The 20,114-nt window shown below is 41.7% G+C and overlaps 1 protein-coding gene across 50 annotated transcripts in view; it reads left to right on the top strand.

Moving 5' to 3' along the window:
- The first annotated feature begins 13,789 nt into the window (after positions 1–13,789).
- Positions 13,790–20,114, top strand: part of Muc16 (mucin 16, cell surface associated) — a 187,966-nt gene continuing 181,641 nt past the window's right edge. For 8 of the 50 annotated variants that reach the window (XM_050132472.1, XM_050132471.1, XM_050132473.1 and 5 more), the window contains exon 1: positions 13,809–14,747. In XM_050132472.1, the coding sequence (XP_049988429.1) occupies positions 14,660–14,747 (88 nt within the window). In that variant the 5' untranslated portion in view covers positions 13,809–14,659. Of the gene's footprint in view, positions 14,748–20,114 lie in introns of all 50 variants that reach the window. The other 42 variants (XM_050132450.1, XM_050132492.1, XM_050132446.1 and 39 more) reach the window with 17 other exon arrangements.

Below are 20,114 nucleotides of genomic sequence, written 5' to 3'. Positions count from 1 at the left end.
CTTATTGATTAAGCTAGATTTGCTAGCCAGAGATCCTCAGGTGCTCCCCTGTTATTGCCTCCCTGGTTGGTGCTGGAATTCCAGGTGTGCAGGGCCATGCCTGGATTTTTCCTTCATCTTGGATCTCTGTTATTACTTGTTTAGTGCCTTATCAATGTCTGAGTCCCTCAGTCCCTCCATCTACATTTTAATTCCTGGAACTGTGCTGGCCCTTTATTTGCAATAATAGGTGTCTGTTATATAAAAATTGTTAAGGATTTCCTCCTGTGAAGCTCATTTGTGGTCTGACTTTTTATATTACTGGAAAAGTGATGTGGATCCCTTTTTTCTCTCTCTCTTCTCCACAGAAGGAATTGTACACTTGGATGCCAGCGCTGTGCAAGGCCTCTTTACAACCAAATGGGACCTGGGTGACAATCATGCACCCACATTTCACCCTTCTATAGAGGAACTGTACCCTGAGATGCTCATCTACTCTGGAAGACCACCAAGGAAATACTCACCGCTCCAAGTGGGAAACATGAATCATTCATCTATGAAAGGCAGAAAGCAGCTCATCAGAAAGGCAGGATTCAGCCCAATCCCTTCAAAGTCACCTGGAAAGCCAGTATGCCTACTGAGGCCCTGGAAGCCAGGTACCAGAGGCCAAGGATGGGACCCAGGAGGCCAGAGACCCTCAGAGCAGCCCTCTGCACACGGTCAGTCACACTCAGCACACTCTGGGATAAGGCCCTGGGCAGACTCTCACTCCAGGACCAGGCGTAGTAAGTTCTTGCTTTTTACTTCTCCAAGCAGACATTACATCAGTCGTGTGCCTACTGTATTCTCCTTGGCTTTTTGGTACTTAAAATGTTTTTTAGTCACAAATTTATTTATTATAAAATTTGCTATATTAACCATTAGCAGCAAACTTTGGTGTTTTTTTTTTTTTTGTTTTTGTTTGCTTGTTGTTACTTTCTTTTTCTAAAAAAAATCTTAGCATTCAAAATAGCAGGTTTTCTTATGTCATTTTCATACATACTTAGTTTTGGTTGACTCTCCCCTCCATTTCTCTTCCCCATCTCCTTGCCCCCCCCCCGCACCTCTTTTTTATTTTCATATGACATGTTCTACTACCTCCTCAACCTCTCTTCCTTAAAACCTCTTTCGCCACCACTCATAGCCTCATTTCTGGTTTCCTGTAAACCACAAACATACACACACACACACACACACACACACACACACAAATTAGAAGGTAGGATGCACATTTGAGAGAGAGCATATGGTATTGATTTTAATGAACTTGGGTGGACACATTTATATTTTCGTGTTTAATATATCTTTTGCAAATTTCGTTTCTGTGACTGAGTAAAAGTTTATTGTGTATAAATCATTTTATTATCCATATGTCAGTTGTGGAACATTTAAGTTGATTCCATTTCCTAGTTATTATAAATAATAACCCAACAAATGGGTTATTATTGCATATTAATGATCTAAAATAATCTGCTTATTATGACATTTTTATAAATGCAGTTACATATTTTTATTTAGGTTCACCCCTTATTACTTTCTAAGGCATTCCTCTTGCATCTTCTCCTGGCCATTTTCCTCTTTGCAAAAAACTGAATTTCTAACTTCAAGTCTGTGTGTATGTCTGTGTGTGTGTCTGGGTGTATAAAGCTAGATACTGCAAATCAGAGAAAATATGCGGTTTTGTGTTTCTGAGTATAGTTAATTTTATTTAAAATCATGATTTCCATTTTCCCACAAACCTCTAAATAATCAATTTTATTTTTTATTTAACAAAATAAATATATTACCATATAATTATGTCAATCTGATGTTTTGAAGTAGATTAGTGGATGACTTCATGATAGGGCAAATTCTGAGAGATGTACCCCTGACTTCATTGGGTGACATCACAGTGCATACTTACATATGCCTTGGGGATAAAAATTAATCACATGTGGCTATTTTTTTCCTTTTATATATTGATATAGGAGGGTATTGTTGCATTTGAAGTAGAACTTTACTCTTACCTTGGAAGAGCTCAAACTCAGGAATTAGGGGTTGGGATATTCAAGATTACACAAAATGACCCAGTCAGTAAAATTCATGAACCATAGAGGGTGAATTTTAGAACTGATTATAGACTCGTAGGCAGGAGTTTGTGAGGAGAAGAGAGGGCAGAGCTCCTGCTTAGAGGTGCAGGTTCCAGGAAGTGGGGTACTGCCAACTTCTAGACTAGGGACTTATCACAGGACTTGGGACAAAACTGGGTGTGGCACAGGGAAGAAGGTGAGCTCGTCATACTAGTTGGCTGAATAAGGAGGAGTAATGACGTGTGTGTTGCATCTCTCAGTCTCGGTCCCATCCTCACATCCAGCTTCCAGACAAAGATAGAGACAAAATAGGACCAGGAACCAGAGCTCTGCTCTGGCATTTCTGTCCTCCCGCAAGGACATTCTGGGAACTGTTGCTTTGCACTTCCTGCCCTGGCTGATAAATTTTTATCCCTTATTCTCACCAATGGGGTCCCATATATCCCAAATTGGTCTCAAGTTTGCTATGTAGCTATAAACTTTTGGTCTTCCTGCCTCTACAGTCAAAATGCTGGAATTACTGTGTGAAACACCATGCCCAGTTTGTGGAGCACTCACTAGGGATGCAATTCAAGGCCTTGTGCATGCTGGGCCATTGAGAAGAGAAAAAACTCTTCTAAATGAAGTACCCCACAACCCTTCACATGTTTACCTTAAGATCTATTTTACTTTAAATTATTTATGCGTTTATCTGTATGCATGTATGTGCACATTACTACAAATTTTCAGAGATGCTAACAGTTTCAGATACCCGTGAACCTGGTTTCAAGGCAGTTGTGAGCTACCTAGTGTAGGTTCTTGAATCAAAATTCAGATCCTACGCAAACAGTACACTCTTTTAACTATTGAGCCATCTCCCCAGTCTCAGCCACATGAATTCTCAGTACAACTGAGAAATGATGTGTTAGCCAGGGTTCTCTACAGGAACAAAACTTACAGAATGGGATTTATTAGGATGGCTTACAGGCTATGATCCAGCTAATCCAACAGTGATTGTCTACCAACAGAAGGTCCAAGAATTAGTCTACAAAGCTTATGGACTTCAATATATGCTAGAGTTCTAACAAAGTAGGCTCTAAAATAGTGAAGTAATGAACTTGCAAGAAAGATGGCAACCAAGAAAGCAAACAAAGAGTAAAAACTTTCTTCTTATGTGTTTTTTACATAGATGCAAGCAGAAGGTGTGTTCCAGATTAAAGGTAAATCTCAAAAGATCTGAATTAAAGGTTTATCTTCCCCCCTCAAAATATCCACACTAAAAGCAGGTCTCACCACTTAAAATGGTTTAATTAAGGTAAAATCCTTCACAAGTGCACACATCTACTTAGGTTTTAGTTCATTCAAGATGTAGTGGAGGTTGACAACCAAGAATAGCCATCACAGATGTAAATAGAGATATGTGAGGTTTCTGTAAGAGTGACATAGTGTGCGGGTGGTGGTGGCCTATGCCAAGGTGGTTAAACAGAGAAATCCTGTCTTAAGAAACTTGAAAAAAATGAAAAAAAGAAATTAGATAGATTATATAGCTATAGATATGTATGTAGGTAGATAGATAGATAGATAGATGATAGATAGATGATAGATAGATAGATAGATAGATAGATAGATAGATAGATAGATAGATAACTGAATGATAATGATGCAGTGCTCCGGAGGCAGAGACAGGCAGAGCTCTGTGAGTTCGAGGCCAGCCTGGTCTACAGAGCAAGTTCCAGGACAGGCTCCAAAGCTACAGAGAAACCTGCCCCCCACTGCACAAAAAATGCAATGTTGATAACTGAAAAATTGAGTTATCCAACAACTTTATCCTTCGTTCCCCCACTTTGTGTGTATGTGTGTGTGTGCGCGCGTGCACGTGTGTTAAGTGTAATTAGTGGATATGGTGTTTCATGTAATCCAGGCTGGCTTCAAACTCCCTGTGAAGCCAAAGGTAGTCTTGAACTCCTGATCCTCCTGGTTCTACATCCAGAGTGCTGGGATGGCAATTGTGCAGCACTATACCTAGTTTATGGTTCTGAGGATCTAACTTTGGGCTTCAGTCTTGTTAGTCAAGCACTCTACCAAACTGAGCTATAATCTCATCTCTGTACTTCATTCTTTCAAAAGAATTATCTATGGTTGAAATAGTTGACTCTGGTCATCCACTACCTGAAGCCAACTGTCTCCATAGGGTCACTCCAGAAACAACTCTGCTCTTACCTTGGGCTATCTGCCTGGACAGAATCACCTATGTATCTGGAACCTACCCTAGAAGACTTTGTTGTTTAATATAGCAGTTTTTCTCATAGTTAAAATATGCTCCAGTGAATTTGTTAAGGAGATCATGCTGCCCTATTCTTTATAGGCAAACTTATTCTTTGGTATCTACAGAAAAATAAATAAGGATCTCAAAGAAATATTTTGATTCCCATCATTGTTTCAACATTATTGACCACAGACAAGATATGGGATCCACCTGACTATCGATAGATGGATGAATGGATAAACACACTAAAATAGATGTGTATGGGTACATCCATACACACACTGGAATATTATTCAGCCATAAAAAGAAGAAAATCATCAGCTTAGGTGGTATATATCTGCTATGCCAGTACTCAGGATTGGACAGGGTATCTTAAGTTCAAGTGTTTTTGATAACATAGAAAGACTCTGTCTCAACTTCCCACCACTATCCCTAACATACACACAGCACAAATGAACCCAAAGGACACACAGAAATAAAGATGGAGAGCTATTATTCTACTTACACATGGCATGTAAAATAAATGAGCAGAAGCAGAGTAGAATATTGATTATCAAGGCTGATTAGATGACTCATCAGTTAAGAGAGCTTCCTGCTCTTCCACAGGCCCTGAGTTTGAATCCTAACACCCGTATTGGGAGGCTCACAGGCACCTTAACTCCAGCTCTAGTCGATCTGATGCTCTCTTCTAGCCTCTGTGGACAAGTTTGCACATAGCATACTCCCTTCCACACACACTTACACATACATTTTAAAAGTTAACCTCAAAGAAGAGGATTGGTTACCAAGAGCTTGAGGAAGATGCTTCTTATGTATATATGTGTACACTTATGGGTGCGGGTAGAGGTTAAAGATGGATGTGTGTTATGATTCTCTATTCCTCTGCATGTATTTTAAGTTTTTATTTAGAATCTATCTATCTATTCCTCTATTTCTCTCACATGTTTTGTGTTTGTGTATGTATGTTTGTGTGTGTGTGTTTGTGTGTCTACTACATCACGCAAATGGAGATATGGATGTTATTGAACAACCCAGGGCTTAGTTTATGCCAATAAAGCACTATACCAAATTAGCTACGTCCTCAGGTCATAAACATCCCTTTATGTTATTTCTTGCACATGCCTTCAGGTACAGCTAGTAGTCCCTTGGTTTTGGCATATGGTTCTGATTAAGTCTAGGGATCTTAAAACGATACAGTTTGGGAGTCTTGATTGGGTTCATTTTATCAGCTTGTAAAAGAAAGTCAGGAAAAATCTAAAGCATGATAGATAGCAGCAGAGAAATCTCAGACCCCTCAGACAGAATCAACTGTTGAAGGAAGACATTTACTGGGGGTGAAGAAACCCACACATGCAGTAGGTCAGTAGAGACAAGGACACTCTGCAGAGCAGAGGGAGGACTTGGGAAGCTGAAAAATCCAGTCCCTTCTGGTGTGTGTGTGGGGGTGTGTGGGGATGTGGGGGCCTGGGGGTTTTAAAACCTCTGAAGAGCTTTCCTCCCCTACTTTGGAGTTGTTCAGTTTGAAGACAGATTGGATGTTTAATTGGTTAGCAACTGTGGTGAGCCATGTTCTGATTCAGTCTTGAACTCTGCGCTCGTCCATCCGCAGGGGACTTGCTGGTGGGAATAAAGAGCTGTCAGGCTTTTGTCTCAAATCAGGAGGTTGAAGGAGAAAGTAGTTATCTTGGAGATTCACTGTCTTTCCTACCTACCCGTGGCCGCTCTCAGTTCTATCTGCCCTTCTGCCTTCCTATTGTTTAGCTAGAATTACTCACCCTTTAGTTCTCTTTCTCCAGGTTTCAGTGAGCCTCGAGATCAAATTAAATCTTTTGTGTGTGTGTGTTCAACCCATTGTGCCCTCACCTAAGAAACAGTTCTTACTACTTGTTCAATTGTGGTCACTTTTAGATTCCTTAGGACAGGCACTGCAACCATCTTTCTCTGCTGTGTCCTCACACATGGCACACACCAACTCCCAGCCAAAACTGACTATGATAATCAATCCTTACCTCTTCCTGTCCTTTCTAACCTCATTACCAATCACTTTGCTGCTGTGTGCGGGACATACTATCTTCTTGAGACTGCTGTAACAAAATATTGCTGGGTAAGATTTTTATCTTTTGAGATCACATTTACACTTGATGAAATGCAGATATCAACTGTATACATGTCGTATTTGGACAAATGCCTAAAATAGGCGAAGCTCCTGTGGAGATACAGAACGCCAGCATTATCCAACAGAATCACAAATATTGCCTTCTTTTTTCTAGAAGGTTTAATTTTCAACCAGGAAAGGTCACAGGTTAAACATGTCTAACTCAATCATTTGATTTTTTTTTTGATGGATAGCATGGAACTTGGGGCTTCACATCCACTCTATAGGCATTTTATCACTGAGCCATGACCCGAACTGTTTACTGGGGGATTCTACATAGAAGCTGAGCTTTAAAAAATATTTAAACAATGTATTTTGATGATTTTCATCAATAAATATCCCCCAATCTTCCTCTGGAGCACTTCTTTCTAATATATTTCCTTTAGTCTTCACACACACATACACTCTTTTATATAATGAGTATAATTAAAATTTTAAAATTAGTTTAATTAATGACTTTAATTGAATGTGTATAGGTGTAGGGTTATTTACTGGATCATGGGCCCCTTCTCAGTGGCTGCATATCTGAAGGAAAATGAGTCCTCCTACCACAGCCATCACCAACTGCCTCGTTACGTTCACAGCCCTACATCATGCTTCTCATTGTGTTTATACACTCCAGGGTCTACTGACTGGAAACGGTCTCACTCACAATTAAGAGGGGGTTCCCACATCATTTAACATAATCAAGGTATTACACCCACAGTGTATGCCAAAACGACCTGTCTTCCAGATGGTTCTAGATCCTGTTAACAGTTAACATTAACTGTGTCCTATTATTATTGTGTGTCAGGTGCTCTGAGATGGATTCACAATTTAGAGTAAATGGGGAGGTAACACACATAGCTGATCATATCATCAAGCAAGCACCATGTATATCCTCCGTATGCCCTCTGTCAATGACGTAACCCCAGCTCTTATTTTCCCCTCTCTTTTTCTTGTAGACATAGAATTTATACACAATAATGTACACAATTAAGTGTGCAGCTTAAGGCACTTACTCCTACATCTTATGAAAAATAAATACTTAATAGTTTTGGAAACAGGAAAGCAAGTTTTGCTTTCTTTCTTGGGAAACAGGTAAAGCTGGAACAATCATGGCATTTATTAGCACAGCCTTCAAAATAATGCATCAGGGCAAGGGATGGAAGCAGACCTGATACAGGACTGGGCCTAGGAATGCAGACCTAAGAATGTAAGTTCTATTTTAGGCAAATGAGGAACACCTTATCAGTTCAAGGTCTTAACAACAAGCTGAGAACTTTAAACTTGAACCCAATGGTAGTGAGAAGGCAAGGAAGAATTTGTGCTAGGGGCAGGGGAGGCTGGGTTTGCATTTTTGGAAGGTTGCTGTGTTGACTGGCTGGAGGGGACTCAGTGGTAGAAATGCTGGCAAGCAATCAGTGTCGGTAAAGACAATGCTCCCAGTCAGAGCAGAAAGGAGGGTGTGTGCTGAGGTGAAGTGGCAGGCAGTTCAAGAATTGCTCAGAAAGTTCTCAAAGGAAGCAATCCAAAATGGCATTTGATGGAGGGTGTCCCCGAGAACCCAGTTGTGGTTCCCTTCCCACATCTACTCCATGCGTTGGGATTCCCATCAGCATATCCCAAGGAAACCCCAAGATTATCAGCTGTTTTTGCCCGACAAATACTTTTGACTGTAATTACTGCTCTTTTGTTACTTTATTATTAGCTTTTAATTTACTGTATTTTGAGACAATGACACATGTAGCCAGTTTCAAGCACAATTTATTGCAGAGAATGATATTGAACCCCCCCCCCCACACCTCAACTTCCCCAGAACTGAAATGATGGTCTTATGCTACCATATCTAGTTTATGAAATGCCAGAATGGAACTCATGACTTTATACATGCTAGGTAAATAGTCTACCAAACCTGTGCCTTCACCCCCTTTTTTATTATTTTAGTGTGTGTGTGTGTGTGTGTGTGTGTGTGTGTGTGTGTGTGAGAGAGAGAGAGAGAGAGAGAGAGAGAGAGAGAGAGAGAAATTCTTTTTAGATTTTGTACAGTTTTTGCACAGGGGTTATGCTAATCTTCTAAATATGCTGACTAAGCACCTCTTTTGCTATGTTATTTGGTGTTTCTCTCTACTGCCCAGACTGGTCTGCAAACTCCTCAATCCTCATGCCTCACAGCATGTTAAATAGCTAGGCCTATATCATTTAACAAAATATTACGAGTCTGTTGTGTGCCTCACATGAGTGATATAGTCATTAATAAGATAGACACAGTCGCTGGTCACTTTGGATAGGTGGAGACAATAAAGAGGAAAATGAATGAAAAAAAATGATGATACTTATAGAAGATCAGTGTGTGCCTGGGAGGAAGTAAAGAAGACAGTAGGTAGAGAAGAAAGAAAGAATAGAACTCTCTGATGAGGTGATAAGTTTTGAGGATGCTTGAGGAGAGAAAGATACAGGTTTGCAGAAAGCCAAAATGAATAAAACATGAAAAGATCTCAAGGTGTTAATGACTGGAAGAAGATAGATAGTAAAGGCGAACACTAGCTGTGAAGATCCTGAGATGTGGGGAGGTGTGCATGTGTATTGGTGCATTTGTAGGCCTGAAGTTGATGCTGCCAATCCTTCTCAATATCTCAATTTAGCCACTGAGGGAAGGTCAGTCAATCCAATCCTGAACTCATTGGCCAACTTGCTCTAGGGATATACAATCTGTTTTAGTGACTTTTATATTTCTATGATGAAAAAACACAACCAAGGCAACATATAGAAGAGAGAATTTATTAGGGTTTATAGTCTCAGAAGATAAATCCATGACCATCATGCCAGGAGCATGGTAGCAGGCAGGCAGGCAGGCAGGCAGGCATGGTGCTGGAGCAGTAGCTGAGAAATTGCACTTTCATTTCCAAGTAAGGCAGAGAAAACATATGCGGGTGTGAGCTTTTGAAACTTTAAAGCCCACTCCTAATGACACACCTTCTCAAACAAGACTCCACCTCCTAATCTTTCCCAAACAGTTCCACAAACTGGTAACTAAGCAATCAAATATATAAACTTATAGAGGGAAGGAGGGCATTATCACTCAAAGCACACACTACCTCTGCCTTTCTAAGCCACCACGCCCACCCAGCATTTATGTGGCTTCTGTGGAACAAAGCTCAGCTTCTCCTAGTTACATAGCAGTGGCATTAGCCACCAAGCCATCTCTGCACACTCGCCTTATTGGATGTTGTCATTGTTGTGCTCTTTGCTTGTTTTTGACAAACCCCTCTGGGTGGGCTAGGCTATCTGGCCAGTGAGCCCCAGGAATCATTCGGCCTCTGCATTCCCAGTGACCTTTGTTGGAAACAAAGAAAGAATAATTTCTGTGTCACACAAGGGAACACAGAAACAAAGTAAAAATGACTCAGTGAGGCAATTTCTGTTCTGAAAAGAGTATGCCAGAACCCAACGCCCGCCCTGGCACTACACTAGAAAGCAGAATAGAGCAGTAAGAGTACTTAACTGTTATTCTGGTGCAAGTGGTAACTTTGTCTTTCCCTGTGTTGGCAAAAATAATTTCTCCCAGTAGGACCACAAACACACACTGCCATGATCAGCTATTTATTTATTTATTTATTTGTTTATTTATTTATTATTTTTCTAAGTGGATTCTGGAGATCAATTGAGGTCCCCATGCTTGAACAATAAGCACTTTACCAACTGAAGCATCTCCCCAGCCCTTCTCTCGAGAGTTTTGAGGGCAAAATGAGACCACAGATTGGAGCAGGACAAGGTTGGAAGTACAGAAGGAGTAAGGTATTTCATGTTAAATTAAGAATGCCATTTAAATGAGAGGTTGTAGTTTGCATTATAGGACGTTAATCCCTGTGCCGTGGTCTCTATCCACTAAATACCACTAATGTTCCCCTTGTCTCAGTTTGCCTACTGAAAGTCTCAAACCATCTCTAAATGCCCCTAGAATCTGGAAGGAAATCAGTTGTTTATACTTGAGAACTATTATTTTGGATAATTCCTTCATAATCATTTTCTAAAGGATTCTTTATACCTAGATACACTTGTCTGACTTCTGTCCCCTACCCTTAATTTTTTTTTTTATTTATTTATTTATTTATTTATTTATTTATTTATTTATTTATTTATATTTTAATTTATTTATATTTTTATTTATTTATATTTTTATTTATTTATAGTAGGCAAGTTGTCCTATAGCTCAGACAGGTCTTTAGCTCATTATGTAGTTTATGTAGTTAGGATAAGCTTGAATTTCCGATCTCTCTGTCACCACTTTCTAAAACTGGGATTTCTGGTATGCACCTCCATGCCCAGTTTATGCAGTGCTGGGGTTGAATCCAGAGCTTCATGCCTGCAAGCTGAGCACTCTGCCAAACAAGGTACATCTCCTACTGCCCTTGAGCATTATATGAATGCAAGTTCAGAAAGCAACTGCATAGTCTTGAATTTTATATATCCTCTGCGTGGATATATGATTGCAAAACCTCACAGAGACACCTTGGGAACTCAGTGAGTCAGAAGGTTTTTTGAAGGGTGTAGCTCGGAGGAAATATTAAGTAAATGTCTTTTAATGTCGGTGACCTTGACTCCTAGTACGATTTTGTTCCCTGATGCCTCACGTCCAATGAAGTGGTCAGTAAACATTATTACAGTCGTCATAACTGTTGCTATGGGGATTGGCACTCAAGCTCTCTCCAGATCCTCCATCATTCTCTCTTGACTTCTCTGCCTGACATTCTGACCCTCATTCATTCTTTTGCGGAAACTCCCTTCATAAGACTTTTCAGTATATTCGTCAGAGCTTCCTCTAACTCCACCTTGCCTGTGGCATTTGAAGTGGGGAGAGGGGTTCACTTCCTTGTTTTTGAAATCTACTTTTCTGGCTGATTGGATGATAACACTATGAGTATTTTTTCTTTCTCTTTTCAGTTTTATAACTTGATTTGACAATTAAAAGTTAGTTCTCATCCACATAGATAGTAGTTTCTTTTTTTGTCAAAACAGTTTATTTAGAGGTGTGGGAAAAGGTTGGAGAAGTCCACTCTGTTTACAGCGCAGATCTTAGAGATTTCCTCATCACTAAGAGAGACAGTAGAATTTTTAATGCGGTAACAGGGACCTAGCATAATAAAGTACAGAGTTTGTTTGATGAATACTTTTTTCTCTATGTTTTCTAGACAAAAACACATGGATACCTTATGGAACTTTCCTTATTCATTTGGTGCAAACAACTTTTTTGACCTCGGTATCAATGTATGCATTTGAAGTCCTTATCTCCTTCCTGGCCAGATTTTTTGATATCCTTTAAGGGGCATGTGTCTTAAAATATACTCCATGGAAGGGGTTGAACATAATATATCACACACACATATGAAGTCCTTAAATGATAAGAATTTAAAGTGGAGAGTGATTAAGGAAGGCATCTGAAATATACTTCTGCTTCCATATGCACACACATGCATGCACACATAGACCAGCACTCACATCTGTACTCAACACACATACACACACAGGGTGTGTGTGGGGGGACTATCATGGTTGCTACCTATAACCACAGCATGTGGGGTGTTAAGATGCTAGAATTTTGATGCGTTTGAATGATTGCCTAGAATTTCCTGGTGAGAGGCTAGGAGTGTAAGTGACAGGCAGAGCTCTGTTCTAGAGCCATCCAGTGAGAGGCTAGAGAGATATGGCTCAGTTGAAGAGTACGTGCCTAGCTTGTATGAGGTCCCAATCCTACCACCATACTCCTCACACATCTGTCTTATGGAAGAGGAAAAATGCTAGCTTGGTGATGACTAGAAATTATTTACATCACCTAGTAAGTGCTCAACAAACAATAATTATGATTGCCTATAGCGAAACTGAACCCACTAATCCTGCTCTGCTTGCTTTTTATTTTAAAGATTTATTTTACTTTTAATTATGTCTGTGACTGTGTCTGGGAATGTGTACATACGTCAAATGACCATGGAAGCCAGACAAGGGTATCAAACCTATTAGAACTAGAGTGGCTGAACTGCCTGAATAGGTTCTGGGAACTGAACCAGGTTCCTGTTTCCACTTTTACAAAGGCAGTACAGCATTTGAACCTGGGCCTCATGGCTGATGATGCATGAGAGGCTTGTGATTCCTAGAAAAAGTACTAGAACTGTGGAAACTCCGCAATGCTGGAGCTTGGGGAAGCAATGGCTTGGCTTCTGTTTCTCTGTGTTTGCTTTTCTTAGGTGGGGAACACCTTGGAAGGGACTGAACTGAAAAGATCAGACACAAGTCAAGCTCAACTTTTGCTCTTCCTTTCCACTACCTCCCCTTGCTGTGTTCTCTTTGGAAAACCCCCTTCTTACTCTCCCCTCCCCTGGTACAGCCAATTCCAGCTGACCCTTCTACCTTGGGCTCTGAGACACCTATTCCAGAAAGCCTGACCCACTTCTCCACCTATTTCCACATTCAAGTCTGATGTCTCATACTGACTTACTGGTTACAGTTCACCCCTGTCAGTTTTCATTTGTCCATCACCCTTGAGATGTATGTTCAGAGTATGATGGGAGTATCAAAATGTGTTTATTTTAAAAGTGGCATAAGTAGGGCATGCAGGCTGGTGGGTCGATCAGTCTTCAGGAAATTGCCAATAGGATGGTGACCACAGGGGTGGGAGGTGGAGGTTATTGATAAACTTGTACCATCTGTAGGTTTATGGAGTTTAGTTCCAGATACAAGATATAAGAGGGACATGAGGGCCTGAATCCCAAACTCTGTTACCCTGAGCACCTGCCTTCACTCTACTTCTTGGATATGGGTGATCTTAAATCCACCACAACTGGCTGGTGGAAGGCTAGAGAGATAAAGATCTCCCAAGTGCCCAGATGTGAGGACTGAAGGATCAAGGAGATCCCATTCCTTGCCCTAGTTTATTTTTAATAGGAAATTGAGGGAGGAGTCTGGAGAGAAAGCTAAATCAGTATAATGTTTGCGTTGCAAGCAGGGAAACCTAACTCTAAAGCCCTGAGCTGTACTCACGGTGAATATGGTGCTGTGGTGGTGTGGTGTGCCCAAGCACATCTGTACTCTCTGTGTGTTCACAGATGGTGCTATAGTGGTGTGTAGTACATCTGTACTCTCTGTGTGCACACACAGTACTGTAGTGGTGTGCAGTATATCTGTACTCTGTGTGCACACACATGGTGCTGTAGTGGTGTGCACTACATCTGGTCTTGTGAATAAGAGTCAGAACCTCAAACCTCTTATTGAATTCTGTTTTTTTTTTAGTTTTGTATTTATTTGATTTGTGTGCATATATATATATATATTTGTCTGCAGGTGTGTCTGTGCACCACTGTGTGCCTGTTGTCCATGGAGGTGAAGGGTGTCGGAGCTCCTGGAACTGGAGCTACAGGTGCTTATTAGCCACTGTATAAGTGCTTGTAATTCAGCTTCGGTCATCTGGAAAAGTAGCTGGGGCTCTTACCACACTAAGCTCTATCTCCAGCCCCTCTTGCTGAATTCTTACAGCACTTTGTACCCTTCTTATCTCTCAGCAGTAGCTGAGCATCTTGACTTAGAAGTGATACATTGCAATTCCTATAGTGGGGAAAAAGAAAGCAGGGTAATGGTTTGGGGCTGCTAAGAAGCTCAGTCTTCATCTCTCCCAGCAACTAGGGAGTTCCCACACAGGAATGCTGCCTCCTCTGCACTCCTACACATACCAAACTGCACTCTGGAGGAGTAGAACCTTCCCCAGGGGAGGGTCCACCCCAGTCCTGTCTGGTGGTACCAGGCTCTCAACAAGGATGTCAGGCAGAATGTGGGAAAAAATTAAAAAGGATAGATGTGTACCAGAGGGTCCTCTGTCTTCCTTCATACTCCGATAGATTAGTGTAGACATCTTGGCTTTGCCCAGGTGTCAAGTTTTGTTAGGGGTTGTGGCTACCCTGGGTCTTGTATTGGTCTGTAAGGTATTAGTCAAAGTATGGGCTCTGGATAATGCTAAATGACCTTTGCCAGATATGGTAATCATTGCATTCCCCTAGGGCAGGCTCTGCCCCGCCTGGGAAACCTAGCAAGGTGTGTCCTCGCCACCTTCCGTGAAGTTAAACAGGGGCCAGGTTAGGCTGGGATCAGTCTCAGGGACTCACTCACAGGAGTAAGAAGCAGAGCACAGCACAAAGGAGCAGGAGGATGGGAAAGGAGGGACTAGCGTACTCTGTGCATCGATGCTGGCCCCTGCTGACTCTGGCTGCCAGTCTCCTGCTCACCTGTGGACCAGGTAAGGACTGAACTGGAGAGACTGCGGGAGGAGAGGAAGCAAGGTGCTCTGGCTTTTACAAGTCCATCCGTGAGGTTGTCACTAGCAGCAGGAATCACAGGTATTGACTGAGAAGTCTCCCTCAGGCTCAGGGGCTTCAGTTTCAGTACACATCTCACAGAACTGAATGACAAGTCAGAGTGAACTCAAGCGAGGGATTTTATTGATTAAGTAGAAAGACAATAGGACCCCAAAGAGAGTCAGGTGCAGTAATATTGTCATCAGTAGCTGTACATGAGGTGCGAGGAGCCTCAGGCTTGCTTGATATGCAGTTAAATTGATGTATCAGAGGAAGTAAGCATTGGTATATTTTTTTTTCTTACCCACAGAATTTTTTCAGCATAGAGCCAGTCTTAGATATGTTGCAGGTGGAAGAGAGATGCTAGATATAAAATATTTATCAGGGAGAATCCTTACTTATATATAGGACAAAGGAGACTGGACTTTAGGCATAGTCCACGAGCCAATTTGAAAACTCTCCTCTCTATTGTCTCTCTCTCTCTCTCTCTTTCTCTCTCTCTCTCTCTCTCTCTCTCTCTCTCTCTCTCTCTCTCTATCGTGTGTGCGTGCGCGTGCGTGTGTGTGTGTGTGTGTACATTCATGTGCCATTGATCACATGTGAAGGTCAAAGGACAGATCAGGTATCAGTTTCTCACCATCTACCTTGTTAGAGAGAGTTTCTTTCTCAGCCTCTACATATAATAAGTGTGCATGACCTTTTAGGGACACAGTTGTCTCCATAGTGCTGGGGTTCAAGGAATGCACTCCTGCATCTGGCTTTATAGAGTTCTAGGGGTCAGGCTTGTATTGAAAGTGCTTTACCCACTGAGCAGCCTCCATGGCTATAGGTTAACTACTAAAACTATTTTAATTACATTTATTTATGTATTTACTTCCTTATATCTATGTTATTTGTGTGTGTATGTATACGTGCATTCACTTGCATACATGTGTATGGACACACATGCCAAGATGTCATCTGGGCATTAGAGGCCATTAGAGGACAGCTTGTAGCAGTCTGTTTTCTTTGTTCTGGGTCCTGAGGTTCAAACTCAGATCATCAGTCATGGTGATAATCACCTTGTCTGCTGAGCCATCTCAAAATCCCACACTGACTGGTTTTTAGCAAGCTTGTTTGTGCTTTGTAGAAATGCGTGTACAGTTCCTTTTACAGGTGGTCTGGTCAGTTATGTGGGAAACTTCTGGGTGTCCATGATATGAGTCAGAAATCAGAACCATGGGAGTGAGTGAGAGTGAGGTGTCCTTTCCTTCCTGGGTCCCATTTGTTTCTTAGCTAGCTGTTCTGCCTGAGAGGCAGCCAGGACCAAGACTTGCTCTTTTCTCTCAGTTTTGAGTGAAGACTCTCTTCAAAGCCAAGGATGTATTATCTGGACTGATTTAAATGAGTTAATGAAACTATTTTGCTCAAAAATATTCCCTGGGCTTTGAGTGCAGCTGACCAGGTACCCTTTCCTCGGTTGCTCACTCACAATCTTGTTCTCTGATAATTTTATATAATTCTAGGCTTCTAATACATAAGAGAAATTTCCATGGTGAACATAGAACAACTCAGAAACTCATAATCCCATGGGATTCCATGATCTGTCTGATAGGCAAGACAAATGATGGCCTACATTGGAAGAACAGTACTGAGCTGAATTAGGCAACTTTGAAGCACAGAAGGTGGGAACACATGCTTCCACTGTGCAGTAGCATAGAATTTTCAAAACAGGGAACTGGCAGAGAATATTATAGCTGTGAGTCTCGGGGAGAAAGCATTCCTGCCACAGGAGACTAAGTGGGCAAAGCAGAAGTCGGTAGCTAGCATCATGTGTCTTTGGGTAGATTTGTGTGAGCTGAGCATAGAGTTGTGTGATGGGAGGACACATAAGGGAAAGACTAGAAACAGAAAAGCATTCTGAACATCGTCCCCAACCTGTTCATGGGTCCAAAGGATTAACTTTTCAGGTCTGTGCATCATTTAGAGAAGTCTTTTTGGGTCTTGTTGCCCTAACTGTAGAAAAGGGCTCTAAGTGTTTAAACACTGAAGAGTATCAGAAAACACACACACACACACGCACACACACACACACCTCCTGCAGAAAGAAGATCCAACATCCTCTAGTTCTCAACCTAGAGTCACACAAACTTCAAACCTACACACTGTTCTACTCTGGCTTTGTGAGCAGTAAGTTTTGACTTTCCCATCAAATCTTTCCAGTACCTACACTGTTGTGCAAGGGAGAGCCCTCGATGCACCTAGGTGCCTAAGTTACTCTTCATTTACTCTGTTTGCTACAAAGACTCCTCCAAGCCTCTGATGGGGTGAGGGCAGGAAGCCTTCAACATACTCTAAAATCCAAAGGTGGTCTTGATTCCTCCCTTGTTATCTCCTCCACAACCCCAGCCCACCCTAGCTAGTATTGAATTATTCAAGTCCTGACAGCCCTGGAAGAACATTGCAGTTGGATTTCTTTATGAGGTTATCAATCACACACTCCCTGAATGGTAAGCAGGTTTTTAATGACTGTTCCCAAGTCGCTACTAACCGAGGCTCTTTGCCTACTTTTGTCACCATGACTCATTCAGGATTTGATTCTGAGAGTTGTTGATGTAGGCAACCCTGTTGAAATAGGAGCGGCAGGGCTGTGTCCCCAGCACCCGGCCGCCCGCATGGCTAGTTTATACCCAGAAATAATTACACGGAAATTGTATTCTTTCAAACACTGCCTGGTCCGGCTAGGTCCAGTTTCTTATTGGCTAGCTCTTACATATTGTTCTAACCCATTTCTAATATTCTGTGTAGCCCATGAGCTGGCTTACCAGAGAGGATCTTAACCTGTGTCTGTCTGGAGCGGGAGAATCATGGCGACTCTTCCATTAAGCTTCTTTCTCCCAGAATTCTCTTCTGTCTACTCCGCCTACCTAATTTTCTGTCCTATGAGGGCCGAGGCAGTTTCTTTATTATTAAGAAATCACTCCCACATCACAACCCCATTGCTATCACGGGAAAAAGAGAAGTGGTCTGGGTTTTAGGCAGCTGCTCCCCCCACCAACATCCTCAGGCCCTCCCAAAAGAATCTCCTGGAATCACTCCACACACCCTTCAGGACTTTTGATGTAAAATACTGGAAATTAGCTTTTTATCCTCTGAGCAGTAAATCTGAGTCTGCTGCTGCCAGGCAAAGTGAAAAGTCAGAGTCCAGTAATTGTAGAGTGTTGATTAACATTCTGATTCTTGTTATCAGTTGATAGACTTGTTATCAGACAAACCTCAGAGGCTAAAGTATGGTCCCTGGACAAAGCTAGCATATTGTAATTATTTTGCTTTTGCTTATGGTTAGCTTACTGTGCCTAGTAGCTAACATTTAATGTTATCATATCTGTGTATAGAGGGGGAAACAATGTTTTATAGGCTTTGATAATACATGTGGTATTGAGTATTTACTTGGAGTCTGAAAAGATGCCCCTGAGGGGGTGTTATCAGCAGATATTGCAGTCCATTGTGTACCTGCTGGAATTCCTAGGTGCTTGTAATGTAGAATAAGAATTATATAGTGTACTAGTCACTTTTTTATTTCCATGACAAAAACACTATAATCAAGTCAACTTATAAAAGAAAACATTTAATTTGAAGTTCCAGGGAGTTAGAACCCAAGACCACCATTGTGTAGACCATGGCAGCAGGTAGACATGAGACTGGGGATAACTGAGAGCTTGCATCATGAGACATAACCATGAGACAGAAAGCAAGGGAACTGGGATGGCATGGGTTTTTGAGAGCTCAAAACCCACCCAGGTGACATGCTTCTACCCACAAGGCTTTATGTCTTACCGCTTCCCAAATAGTTCCACCAAATGGGGACCAAGTATTCAAATATATGAGCCTATGGGGACGATTCTCATTTAAACCACCACAGACAGGAAGAGAGACAGGAACTGTAGCAGAAGCAGAAACAGGTTATTAGAAGAGAATACACAGGCTGAGAAAATGGATCAGTAGTAAGAATACTGTAGCATAAACAAGATGACGTGAGTTCAGATCCTCAGAACTCATGTTAAAACAATAACAGCAAACGCAGGTATGACTATACCTGTAATTCCAGCACAGTGAAACATTCAGGCAGGAAAATCAGTGTGGCTTGCTGGTTGCCAGGCCAGCATAGTTTTCTGAGAGATCCCGTCTCAAAGGAATAAGGCAGTCAGTGATACAAAAAGATACGTAACATCCTTTACTGGCCTGTGCAATGCACTCACAAATAGATGTGTACATACATCAAATTCACACTCAGAAAGAAAGGAAGGAAGGAAAGGAGAGAAGAGGAGATGAGAGGAGAGGAGAGGAAAGGAAAGGAATGGTAAGGAAAGGAAAGGGAAAAAAGGGAGGGAGGGAGGGAGGGAGGGAGGGAGGGAGGGAGGGAGGGAGAGAGAGAGACAGGACAGACAAGACTACCAGAAGAAGAAAGGGGCTGGAGTTGAGAGACTGTCAGAAGCTGAATGGCAAATGCCGTACCAAGGACTGGGGCTTTTATATACCAATGTCTACACATGTTCTGTTACATGTCAGCCGTGGAGGTGGCAGTTGTGGTGTTCCACAATTCCTCCCTACCCCGAGGTTTCTATGTACCTACCTTATGACCTAACACTTCATGCTACTCTCCTGCCATAGGGACAGCTGGGAGGCCACTCTGTGCCTGGTCATCCGGGCTTTCTTCCATGTTGATTATGCTATTATAAGGGTGGATCTGTGTTTCAAGGTACCTAATGTATACAGGTTCTCATGTCCCAGAAAAAGAATAAGACCAGAGACATAAAAATAGAGATGGTGTATTAAGAAAGCTAAAGCACTCCCAAGAACTGGAGTAGGCTAGTGAGCTGAGGAAAAAGCCTATGCTCAAGGGTGCTGGGCTATGAGGCTCATGACCCTTTATAGCTCATTTACAAAACTCCTGCCTCTTCTACACTGTTGTATCATGAGCTTTGGGAAGATGCTCTGTGTGTTAAATACAACACCAGTACAGCAGCACTTCTAGTCCTTCTGGCAACTGGCTTCCTGCATAAATTAAACTTTTTCTTTATGATACACATCTCATATTTTAAAGTACTTATTCATTTTTGTGTTTATGTCTTGAGGGATTCATGTCTTGGTGCATGTGTATAGGTCAGAGGACAACTTTTGAGAGTCTGTTCTCTCTTTCTGCCTTGTTGAGATGGATAGGAATGCCATGCAGAGTGAGTTTGGATATATTTAGTTTATTCAGGAAAAGGGAAGGGGGAGAGAGGGAAAGAGAGAGGGGGGGAAGGGAGAGAGAAACAGAGAGAAGGAGC

The sequence above is a fragment of the Alexandromys fortis genome, unplaced genomic scaffold (assembly GCF_014885135.2).
Source record: "Alexandromys fortis isolate MF-2015 unplaced genomic scaffold, M_Fortis_MF-2015_v1.1 scaffold_392, whole genome shotgun sequence".
Lineage (NCBI taxonomy): Eukaryota > Metazoa > Chordata > Mammalia > Rodentia > Cricetidae > Alexandromys > Alexandromys fortis.
This window is presented reverse-complemented; position numbering and strand designations above follow the sequence as displayed.